Genomic DNA, 12,500 nt, shown 5'->3' on the forward strand with positions numbered 1-12,500 from the left:
TTGGAGGAATTGCCTAAAAACTGGGATATGTTATTCAATCTTAATATTTGCTAGATATGATGGGTTTTTTTGTATGGCCATGAAAATGGTTTGGATTTTAATTCTCAAAAAATTGGTGTTTATAGGACTTTTTATATGGGGTTGCAGAATGGTGGGGAAAGTACAATATAAGAAGTTCGATTGAGTCCAGATGTGTGTTTTCTACCGCTGGGGGAAAGAAACCAAGTCATCCATTCAAATTTATAAGAATGATTTGAAAACCTTCCCCCAAGTGAATGCTTCCAGGTGTGTTGGATTAAAAAATCCATCATGCTTAGCCAATGTCCTATATTAATGGGACTGAATAATTCAGGAACTTTTAAAATGATCTGCTATCTGACCTGGTAAATTCGGGTTTGTAGATGTCTAGACCAGTGGTTTTCAACCTTTTTTGAGTTGCGGCACATTTTTTACATATACAAAATCATGGGACACATTGAGCAGAGGGGAGTGGGGGGCTAAAAAAACTTTGGACAAAAAAAATTATCTCTCTCTCTTCCTCCCTTTCGCTCTATTTCTCTCCCTCTTTCTCTCTCTTCCTTCCTTCCCCTCTCTATCCATCCCTCTTTCTTTCTCTCTTCCTTCCTCTCTTTTTTGCTCTCTTTCTATCTCTTGCTTTCTTTCTCTCTCTTTCTTTCTCTCTCTCTCTTTCTCTCTTGCTTTCTTTCTCTCTCTCTTGCTTTCTCTCTCTTTCTCTTTCTCTCTTGCTTTCTTTCTCTCTCTCTCTTGCTTTCTCTCTCTCTCTCTTTCTCTCTTGCTTGCTTTCTTTCTCTCTCTCTTGCTGAGCTTCGCGGCACACCTGACCATGTCTCGCGGCACACTAATGTGCCACGGCACACTGGTTGAAAAACACTGGTCTAGACTAAATGTGATCAATATTTTTCTGGAAGTCCTTTTTCGCCCCTTATAGACTCCTATTCCTTTGCCTGTGAAAGGACGCTTTATTCTGGAGATTATTGAAGGGATGATTTACTTAACAGAACAAGGTTTAGTGCACAAGGATCTGAAGCCAGAAAATATTCTTGTGGATGAAGAATTTCACATCAAGGTAACATAGACACACACACAAACAAATTTTGAATTTCTACTAAAATCAGAACCATGTTGTATGTTTGCCTGTTAGGCTGTGAAGGGGTGATTGGGAGGACTTAAATTTCACTAGATGGATTTGTGGTACAGGGACTCAAATTTCCTTCCTCAGTATATCTGGCGGTTTACTCATTGCCTTCCTGCAATGTCATTTTAAGATTTTTGTGCTGGGGAAAGGAAAAGATATCATGAATATGCTAGAAACTCTTTTTACGTAGAAAACTCACATCAGACTGGGTGGAAGAGTGTGAGGACCTCCGAACGCACAATGTCACTTGTCAATCCGATTATGTCAGCAAGTTTCTTTATTAAGAGCCAAGATAGCCAAAATAATTGTGGTTCCCACAAGAAGATATATTCCAGAATTATCTGAACCCTTAATCCATGTATAACTTTCTTATTTACCGTATTTTTCAGAGTATAAGACACACCTTAAACACCCCCCCCCCCCAAAAGAGGCTAAACATTTGGGTCCATTTTATACTCCAAATGTAGCTTTTTTGAAGATTCTTTTTACAGCCCTAACAAGGTACTAACGATCTTCCAGCTTTTTTCCGCTTGCAGGCTTGTTTTTATTGCTACTCCCTCCAAAAAAGGTTTTTTTCAGCCCTAAGTCTTTGCAGGCTTGTTTTTATTACTACTCCCTCCAAAAAAGGTTTTTTTCAGCCCTAAGTCTTTGCAGGCTTGTTTTTATTGCTACTCCCTCCAAAAAAAGGTTTTTTTCAGCCCTAAGTCTTTGCAGGCTTGTTTTTATTACTACTCCCTCCAAAAAAGGTTTTTTTCAGCCCTAAGTCTTTGCAGGCTTGTTTTCATTGCTGCAAATGCACACAACACCCTTCTTTAGCCGCCCCGAGTCTCCGGAGAGGGGCGGCATACAAGCCTAATAAATAATAATAATAATAATAATAATAATAATAATAATAATAATAATTATTATTATTATTATTATTAATTTAATTGTGGGGCCCAGGGGAAGAGCCTTCTCTGTGGCAGCCCCGGCCCACTGGAATCAACTCCCCCCGGAGATTAGAACTGCCCCCACACTCCTTGTCTTTCGTAAATTACTCAAGACCCATCTATATCGCCAGGCATGGGGGAGTTGAGGCACCTTTCCCCCAGGCTTTTTTATATTTATGTTTGGGTATGTATATGTTGTTTGCTTTTTTAAATATGATAGGGTTTCATGTGCCTTTTAATATTAGATTTGTTTTCGCTGGAATATTGTTTTTATTATTGTTGTGAGCCGCCCCGAGTCTTCGGAGAGGGGCGGCATACAAATCTAATAAATTGAATTGAATTGAACTTTTATTCATAACATTTTTCATCCAAATTATCAAATAATCATTTCATTTCCAGCTAAGTTCATTAGCTCTTGGCAACTCTGCATTCCAATCTCAGTTCTACTTTAATGGCTCCGAGAGCTGCACCAAAGGCTAAATCAGATCCCAGATAGATAAAATTCCACATATATCACGAACTCTGACAGCTCCCCCCAAAGTTCAGTTAACTTACATCTTCTCGGGTAAAAGTTCCTTCATAGTTAGAAGCTTTTTTTTCTTAGAAATGTCATCAGAATAGTTGCATTTCACAAAGGATTTACCCATACTCCTGTTCTTTATTTAGCTCTAGTGATGAATCAGCAACTCTAGACTACACACAGTACAGAATCACTTTCTTTTCCCGTACAATTTCTGCTGTCTGCTCTGGAATTTTCTAAATCTAGGATCTAACAGTGGTTCGTTTTCCATGAGGCATCCCTCCTCTTCCTCTGACTCAGAAATAGTCTGCATTAACACCTCTTCACCCTCGTCTACCTCCCCTTCATTTTCTGCCTTGGCTGTTAGATGGCCCTGGTTCTTCCTCGTCCTCATCATCCGACATTATCAAAGTTGATCGAGGCTCACTCACCGCACAATATAGGAAAGCTTTGTCACGCTGTGGGTTGACAGCCTCCAAAGACATTAAGAAACATCCTGTAGTTAAATGGTTAACTCTGTTTGTTAATGTAGCTCCTCCCTTTCTATGATGTAACACTGCTTTGCTCACTTCCTTTCTTACACAGGAAGAGACGCTGGCAGCCATCTCTTCTTTCTTAGTTGTTAAGATGTGAAGACATGTTTTTATGCCGCTCCGGCATTATAACTTTTTTTACTTTTTCTAATAAAAGTTAACTTCGTTCTTAAATGTCTACTCGTGGCTTAAATCCATCGACCTCCGGGAAGCCTCACTTCAGCTCTGACAGGCTGATTTCTCTCAGTGAGATTCTCTTCCCGTCAAGCTTGTCACCTGCCAGAGTCTTGGTTGCTTTCAGCTGGGCCGTGTTCTGAAGCATCTGGAGCAAGGGTGTCAAAATCACGGCTTGTGGGCCAGATGCATCACGCACTGGCCACACCCACCTCTGGTTTAGCGAAGGAAGAAAAAGCGATATGTCACATAACGACAATGTGTCGCCATAAATTAGACATCCCTGATCTAAAGCAAGAGTGTCAAACTCAAGGCCCAGGGGCGAGATCCAGCCTGCGGGGGTACTTAGATTTGGCCCGCAGGACCGCCCTGGAAACTGTTGAAGGCTCGGCCTACAGTGCTTCTGCCAGTGAAAATGTGCTCCATTTTCATTTGCCACGGCCTCCTGCAACCCTCTGTCAGTGAAAACAGAGCTCTGTGGTAGCTGAAAATGGAGCTTGGGAGTCTGTTTTTGTTGGCAGAGGGCTCAGGCCACCACAGGTGCCCCCCAACAAGAGTGAGGTTGAGTTGGCCACACTCACCCTGGCCACATCCACTCCAACCCACTGAGGTCAAACATAACGCTGATGCAGCCCTCAATGAAATCGGGTTTGTCGCCCCTAATCTAGAGCAGATGTAGGCAAAGTTGGCTCTTCTATGACTTGTGGACTTCAACTCCCAGAATTCCTGAGCCAATCATGCTGGTTTAGGAATTCTGGGAGTTGAAGTCCACATTGTCATAGAAGAGCCAACTTTGCCTACCCCTGATCTAGAGCAGTGATTTTCAAACGTTTTTGAGCTGCGGCACATTTTTTACATTTATGAAACCCTGGGACACATTGAGCGGGGGAGGGGGGAAGAGGGCTAAAAAAAGTTTGGACAAAATAATTCTCTCTCTCTCTTCCTCCCCTTCGCTCTATTTCTCTTTCTCTTCCTTCCTTCCTCTTTCTTTCTCTCTCTCTCCATCCCTCTTTCTCTTTTTTGCTCTCTTTCTCTCTCCCTCCCTATGTCCCTCTATGTCTTTCTCTCTCTCTCCTTCCCTCTCTCTCTCTCTTGCTTTCTTTCTCTCTCTTGCTCTCTCTCTCTCTTTCTTTCTCTTGTTCTCTTTCCCTCTCTCTTGCTTGCTTTCTCTCTTGTTTTCTTTCTCTCTTGCTTTCTCTCTCTCTTGCTTTCTTTCTCTCTTGCTTTCTCTCTCTCTTGCTTTCTTTCTCTCTTGCTTTCTCTCTCTCTTGCTTTCTCTCTCTCTTGCTTTCTTTCTCTCTGAGCTTCGCGGCACACCTGACCATGTCTCACGGCACACTGGTTGAAAAACACTGATCTAGAGGATCAGAGGCTTTTGTGAAAGTGATGGAAACTATACCATCCATTGCAACAAAAGCTCCGGTTCATTTGTATATGCATGCCACAGGATGACACAAAAGGGACAGATCATCCTGTCCCTCCTTTCTTCTCAAAACTCTACTCTCATCTGTCTTGTAGATAGCCGACCTTGGTGTGGCTTGTTTCAAAAACTGGAGCAGGCTGACTAAAGAAGAGACCAGTCGACAAAAGAAAATCAAAGCGAATTCCAAATGTAATGCTGGCACCCTTTCCTACATGGCCCCGGAACATCTGCAGGACATCAACGCAACACCTGTGGAAAAATCAGATGTTTACAGTTTTGGCATTGTCTTATGGGCCATTTTTGCCTCCAAAGAACCTTATGAGAGTAAGAGTTTATAGTCAAATAGAGTGGTACCTCTACCTACAAACGCCTCTACTTACGAACCTTTCTAGATAAGAACCAGGTGTTCAAGATTTTTTTGCCTCTTCTCAAGAACCATTTTCCACTTACAAACAATGTTCCCTCAAATTTATTTTAGGTGTGGGCGGAAAAGCATCGTGTCTGAGCGGCACATCAGACACTATGCGACGCTCTGACATCCATAATTCTATATTTTCAATAGTATATTTTCAAATAGACAGTAATCATTCAACATCCCAAACTTCCTAAGATTAACCTCTTACAATAGCCAATGCAAATCATAAATCTTTCCCTCTAGAAATACCAAGAATATTTGAGAACTTTAAGTTTAGATCAAACTTAAATCACGCTGCCAGGCCCAGGATCCTCGTTCGGGCCCCCCCACAGACGTTTATCGGGCAGGCGGCAGGCTGTGCCGCCAGGCCCAGGATCCTCATTTCAGGGGCCCCCACGGATGCCTAGCGGGCCGGCGGCAGGCTGAGCTGCTAGGCCCAGGGGCCCCGGTCGCCGCTCCCTCCCCTCCCCCGATGGTTATCTTACCATACCTGGCCGCGTTCAGCTGCTGGGGGAGGGGAGGAGAAAACCTGGGGTTTAAGGGGCGGGGAAGAAAGCGGGCCTGCAATTGGCCCCTTTCTTTCCCGCCTTTATTTGAAAGGAACTGTTGCTGTCCTATGGTTGCAGAGCCAAAGGTCGGAACTCTGCGCTGGAATTAGAAATTCCCGCACTCTGCTTTGAAATCTCGTGCGCTACAGCGCACAACTCAGCTTAGGGGGAACAGTGCTTATAAACCCAAGCCTCTGAAACTGTAACTGGAAAAGGCAGGGATAAACCTCTGTGGGGCCTCTCTAGGATTCTCCTGGGAGGAAACGGCCAGAAAAGGCAGGGAGAAGCCTCCGTGGGGCCTCTCTAGGAATCTCCTGGGAGGAAACAGGGCCTCCACCCTCCCTGTGGTTTCCCCAATCACACACATTATTTGCTTTTATATTGCTTCTTACAAACTTTTCTACTTAAGAACCTGGTCACGGAATTAACTTTGTAAGTAGAGATACCACTGTATCTCTACTTTATAAAATATTGCACTGCGTGTAGTCAGCGTCATTCTACTGATGCCCAATTCTTCTCTCTCTTCCTCATCCAGATGCGGTCAGTAATGTACAGCTGTGCTATTGTGTCACGGCAGGGAACCGGCCATCTATCAAAGAGATAGAAGACTGTTGTCCAAATGAGATTGTTGTTTTAATAGAATGCTCTTGGGAGCAAGAGCCAAAAGAACGCCCAACCTTTGCAGGTAATACAAGATATAGCTCCTAAGTATTTATAGCAAAGCAAAAAAAATCATGATAGTCCACAGCTGGGCATAAAGAAAATGTGGATCGGTTTCCATAAGCAGCAATATTGAAACCAGGCAAAGTGCGTATAGAACGCTCCCATACGTTATACAGCATTGTGATTCATGCGACGCAACATTCACCGTACGTATCAAAGCAATGTGGACATCAAAGGTTCAAAGGCTTTCTGAAACTAGAATTGGGGGAGAAAAACACTTTACCTACCTTCTCAAAATGTAGTGGAAAGAAATGGTATAGATTTCCTGATTTCTGAAATCTCTGAGAATATGGTTTTCATGCATTTCATCAAAGCTCATAATCATAAATTGTCTAAATAATTTCTCCACTGGCTTGTAACATCCACGTGACCCAGTGAAGGGCTACCAAAATTTTTACAACCACACTGTGGGCCTGGCTTATGCATTTTCTTTCAACATCTTTCAGTGCAGATTGGGTGCTCTGGGGTGGAGCTCCATTTTCACTACCCCACTGCGTTCCCCCCCCCCCCCGTCCAGGCAGCAGCCCACCCCTGACATCACCCCTATGCAACACAGTTGGAAAACTATACGTCGAAACTTCAGTGCAACCCAGTAACATAGTGAGAATTCTAGATACATGAAATAAGAATTTGCACACCAAGATATGTGCAGTGATTTTGTTTTTCCTCATTCCATTCCCATTTAGTCTATTTTCCGGGAATAACTGACGGCTTTCCCTACTTGGAGCTTTCACATATACACTGATCCATCCACCCCTGAATAACTGTATAGACATTTTCATTTCAATGATTTACAGATATATAGCATGTTTCCAGCTAAATCTGAATAGAGTGGTACCTCATCTTACGAACGCTTCTTCTAACGAACTTTTCAAGATACGAACCCGGTGTTCAAGATTTTTTTGCCTCTTCTTCCGAACTATTTTCATCTTGCCAAGCCGCTGCTGCTGGGATGAAGGGGTTTCTTCCCCCCCCTTTTTTTGAAGAAAGAAAAGGGAGGGGCGGCTTGGAGGGGGAAAGACTTTGCATTAACAAAAGTAGGAGAACAGCGTGCTTGCAGGCACTGAAAGGGTGTCTTTTGAAGAAAGAAAAGGGAGAGGCGGCTTGGAAGGGGAAAGACTTTGCAGAGAACAGCAAAGGGTGTCTTTTGAAGAAAGAAAAGGGAGGGGCGGCTTGGAGGGGGAAAGACTGCAGAGAACAGCATGCTTGCAGAGGCACTGAAAGAGTGTCTTTTGAAGAAAGAAAAGGGAGAGGCGGCTTGGAGGGGGAAAGACTTTGCAGAGAACAGTGTGCTTGCAGAGGCACTGAAAGAGTGTCTTTTGAAGAAAGAAAAGGGAGGGGCGCCCCCCCTTGCCTTTCTTCCTTCCCACTCCCCCTTTAGCCTAGCCTTGCTTCTTCTACCCGCCCCCTTTAGCTGCTCCTCCCTGCCCTCTGTTCGCCTCCCTTCTAAAGTTTTGGATTTTCCTGAAGGATTTGCATGCATTATTTGCTTTTACATTGATTCCTATGGGAAACATTGTTTCGTCTTACAAACTTTTCACCTTACGAACCTCCTCCTGGAACCAATTAAGTTCGTATCATGAGGTACCACTGTATAGGTAATCATCAATTTGCGACCACAATTGAGCCCAGAATTTATGTTACTGAGAAACTTGTTAAATGCATTTTGCCCCATTTTACGACTTCTCTTGCCATATTTGTTAAGTGAATCACTGGTGTTGTTAAATTAGTAAAACGGTTGTTAAGTGAATCTGGCTTCCCATTGTCTTTGCTTGTCAGGAGGTTCGCAAAAGGGGATCATGTGACTCTGGGAACACTACAACAGTCATAAATGTGAATCAGTTGTCAAACACCCGAATGTGATGCTACAATGGTCACAAGTGTAAAAAATGGTCATAAGTCACTTTTTTCAGTGCCATTGTCACTTCGAAATGTTGTAAATTGAGGACTATCTGTATTAAGCCTAGGTCTCTCTCTATATATCACAGAATCTATTATTTATCATTTGGGTCACCATTAGTGCTAAAATATTTTAGGAGAAAATTACATGCTAGACCTTTTCTTTTATAGAACTCAAGTGACAATGCTAGTTTAAAACAATTCTAATTCTAACCATAATTTAGAATGATGTACAAACTTAAACTAACATAATTACTCCTCTCATTTCTAGCAATGGTGTTATTGATTTTTATTTCTTTTTTCCCCCACCAATTCTTCTATCGCAGAAATAAATTTGATGTATCAGCCATATTACCATAAGAACTTTGAACAGGATGTAGAAGACCATGTGAGAGAATTAAAAGTAAGTTATCAAACACGTAGCTGTACAATCCACCAGGGTTACCTTTGAAAGGTACCCTATTGTGTACTCTTATTAAAACTAATTATTCCTACAGTTTCATCACTCTTTGTTTTTCTTGTTCTGTGTAATAGAAAAGATATCCTGAACCAATTGAACTTGTAAAACGGATGGAATCTCTCCAAGTAGATGCTGTGTCAAACCCTCCCAGCAGAGCTCGATCAGGTATTTAATTTAATTGTATTTATATCTAGTTTACACTATTGTTGATCCAATAGATTCTAAGGGTAGTGATGCCTGGAATGGGACATTTTGGCTTGTACCCTTGTCTGTGCCTACTTCTCCTAGGTTTTTGCCTCCGTGTTAATTATCTACCAGCTTTTCCCCTTGGCTAGCACTCCTCCATCCTTTCCCCCCAGCACATGGGCCATGGCTGGTCCATCCCAGTCCGTTCGCCGGAGGTCATTCATCAAAGTATGGTTTGCACAGAAGGGATCAGGGACGTACAACCATGCTAGGAAACATCTAACTACAAAATGCGTTTGATTTATCCTAATTACAAAATCTATAAAGGAGAATAGAGTTCTTCCATAATAAAGCAAATACAGTGGTACCTCTACTTAAGAACTTAATTCGTTCCGTGACCAGGTTCTTAAGTAGAAAAGTTTGTAAGTAGAAGCAATTTTTCCCATAGGAATCAATGTAAAAGCAAATAATGCATGCAAACCCATTAGGAAAGAAACAAAAGCTCAGAATTTGGGTGGGAGGAGGAGGAGGAAGAAGAGGAGGAGGACAGTTGCTACCCAGAGTGAAGGGAGCGTTTCTTTTCTCTGGGCGCTGGAAGAGGTTTATTCTCTCTCCAAGCACCCAGAGAAAGAAAAACCCTCCGTTTGCTTTGGCCTGCCAAAGCCTCCTTAAGCACCATCGAAAGGCTCCTCTGGCAGCACTGAAAAGCCCGAGATGGCCAGGATTAAAGGAGGAATGGCAGGAAACTGACTGGGCCTTCGTGCCACTCTCAAATTTTTCCAGGCTCGGGTTCTTAAGTAGAAAATGGTTCTTAAGAAGAGGCAAAAAAATCTTGAACACCTGGTTCTTATCTAGAAACGTTCTTAAGGAGAGGCATTCTTAAATAGAGGTACTACTGTATGTATTATTCAGAGAGCTAGGTTAAGATTAATTAGAAACCATCAAAATAGCAGATAGTGCTGAATATCTCTGTCTGAGCCAGGTTGACTGAACTATCAGGGGAATCATGAAGCAGGAGTGGTTTTGAAGAAATTGTATAATTTCTGTTGACTAGTAAGGCTTACCACGTTCAGTGGAACTTATACCAAAATGTGGGGAAGGATCAGGGATGGGCTTCGAACCGGAACGCCGGGAGCTTGGGGTGGAAATGGAGCACGTAGGCTTGCTTCATTGGAGCGCGTAGGCTTGCTCCATTGCTGCCTGGCGTGCACGCATCGTGCAACCGGCGTGATTCCAGTAAAAATTAAGAAATTGGCAATTTTTGCTGCGGGAAAGAGATTTCTGCTGCTGCACATGCACAGCAGCCAAATCTTGCTGCTGCCCCTAGAACGGCAGCTGGGGCTAGCAGCAAAAGCAGCCTGCCCCAGCTCCGGCCACATAGCCTGGTCTTTGATCTCCTGGGCCGCAGGAGAGGTGCGCAGGAGAGCAGAGTTGGGGTCACCCTAAGCCATGGCCCGTGTAGGAGATGAGCACCGGAGAAAGGTAAGGGCCGGGCAGGCCGCTCATGGTGGAGCTGCCATGAGCTGCGCGGTGTGGCGGGATGGGCAGGATGGGCTGCTCGAGGCATAGCTGCTCCTTGCAGCAGGACAGAGCCGCCGTTGCGGCGGCAAACAGCAGGACAAGCAGGGGTGCTAGCGGGGGCAAGCGGCATTACAGGAGAAGTGGCGGAGCATGCAGGGCAAGTGGCGCAGCAGGACAAGCGACAGGGCAAGCAGGAGCGCTAGCGGGGGTGAGCAGCATGGCAGTATAAATGGTGGGACAAGCAGGGGCGCTAACAGCGCAGCAGGACAAGTAGCCAGCCCGCAACGGGGAGGAGGTGGAGCTGTGTTGCCGCTCGTGATGGAGCCGCCCCGAGCGGCAAGGGGAAGCGGGTGAACGGACGAGCTGCTCACAGCAGAGGTGCCGTGAGCGGTGGCTGTTTTACTTGCCAGTTTCCGGGCCTTTTTACTTCCGTGCATGTGCAGAAGGAGACAAACGCCCAGAAATCGTACATGCGCGCTCCCGTGCCCCCAGCCCGTTCTGGTAGCACCAGGAATGGTAGCTTGCTGCTGGGAAGGACTTAATGGTAAGATAAAATACAGGAAATAGTATAAGGGCAGACTAGATGGACCATGAGGTCTTTTTCTGCCGTCAGTCTTCTATGTTTCTATGTTTCTATGAATATTGGGAGTTGTTATCCCAGAAGAATACCAGGTTGAGGAAGGTGGGGTGTATGGGATTTAGTCTTGCATTCCGTGGAGTTGACCAATAAGAGATCCCGCAAAGTGACTGGAATTTTTCCATGAAGCCTTTGATAATAAAATCAGATTTCTAATCCATCCCGCAGATCAGCCGGGTTCTTTACACAGTTCTCAAGGTCTCACTGCTAACACCATAGATGAAAACATGTTTGCGCCATATCCAGAAAACGAGCCTGTAGAAAGCTGCGAAAATGAGCCCCAAGAAAGCTTGGACCAAAAATTACAGGATGAGCAAAATTACCATCTGTACGGCAAACGGATAGATCAGCGAGGAAGTCATTCTGCTGCGTATAGTGCTGAAATGCAAGAACAGGAGAGGAGAAGGAGAAAGGTCTCCTACGACCCATTTGCCAAAGCGTCAGCTGCACCCCGGACACCAGAGTTTTACACGAGAGCTCCAAACATCCAAGCAAGTGTGAGTCACAACAATATCAGTACACCTCATTCAAGTCGTCCATGGCACTCCACACCATCAGGAGCAACAGATCCAAATGGCTTTTTTGGCCCAGGAACTCCACATCCCGGAAGGCCAATAAGTGCAGAAGATCTTTATGGAGCACCCTCGGCCACAAACTTTAATTTCACTAAAGTACCGGTTCCAGAATCTGGTATAAACAGTCAGGCCAAGCCATACAGCTCATATCCTTATTACCAAAGCTCAAGCACAGAAACTGGTAAGTGAGATAATCATGGGATTCTGGAGGGTTGCTTATTTCTCTTTGTGTTGGGATGGTCATGTCCACTCTAACAGCATCCATTAGCCAGGAAAAAAGAAAAAGAAACACAGTCCAGTTGCAACCCACAATAATAAAGTTAACCAGCTTTAGTTACCTGAATGAAATTCTTCCCAAGTTCTATTGCAGCACTATAATAAAGCTTTGTGTAATTACTGCCCATCCATATGAGCAGAAGATTATAGTGCAACATACAGGTAGTCCTCCTTATTACGATGCTACTTACTTACTACAATGTTTCTATAGCGACCATTCAAAAAGTTATAACAGCCATGAACAAAGCTGCTTATAACAGTTTTTTCATACTTAACGACCATTGTAATATTGTTGTGGTCAGGTGATCAAAATTCAGTTGCTTGGCAACTACCGTATTTTTGGAGTATAAGACGCACCAGAGTATAAGACACACCTTAGTTTTGGGGGAGGAAAATGGGGGGGGGGGGGGAAGGAATCTGCCTACCAAGTATTCATCTGGCTAGCGTCCTTAGTCTGGTCAGCTTCATCTTATTTTATCGCCTGCCTGGTTAGGGCTTAAAAAAAACTTATTCGGAGAGAGTAAC

At 44.0% G+C, this 12,500-nt stretch overlaps 1 protein-coding gene across 2 annotated transcripts in view; it reads left to right on the forward strand.

Annotated features, from left to right (window-relative positions):
• Positions 1-12,500, forward strand: part of RIPK1 (receptor interacting serine/threonine kinase 1) — a 27,624-nt gene continuing 15,124 nt past the window's right edge. Inside the window, exons 1-6 of one of the 2 annotated variants that reach the window (XM_070747171.1) lie at positions 1-1,087; positions 4,831-5,059; positions 6,234-6,383; positions 8,647-8,723; positions 8,855-8,945; positions 11,293-11,880. In XM_070747171.1, coding sequence (XP_070603272.1) covers positions 1,004-1,087; positions 4,831-5,059; positions 6,234-6,383; positions 8,647-8,723; positions 8,855-8,945; positions 11,293-11,880 — 1,219 coding nt within the window. In that variant the 5' untranslated portion in view covers positions 1-1,003. The remainder of the gene's footprint in view (positions 1,088-4,830; positions 5,060-6,233; positions 6,384-8,646; positions 8,724-8,854; positions 8,946-11,292; positions 11,881-12,500) is intronic. The other variant, XM_070747172.1, reaches the window with a different exon arrangement.

The sequence above is a fragment of the Erythrolamprus reginae genome, chromosome 3, assembly GCF_031021105.1.
Source record: "Erythrolamprus reginae isolate rEryReg1 chromosome 3, rEryReg1.hap1, whole genome shotgun sequence".
Lineage (NCBI taxonomy): Eukaryota > Metazoa > Chordata > Lepidosauria > Squamata > Dipsadidae > Erythrolamprus > Erythrolamprus reginae.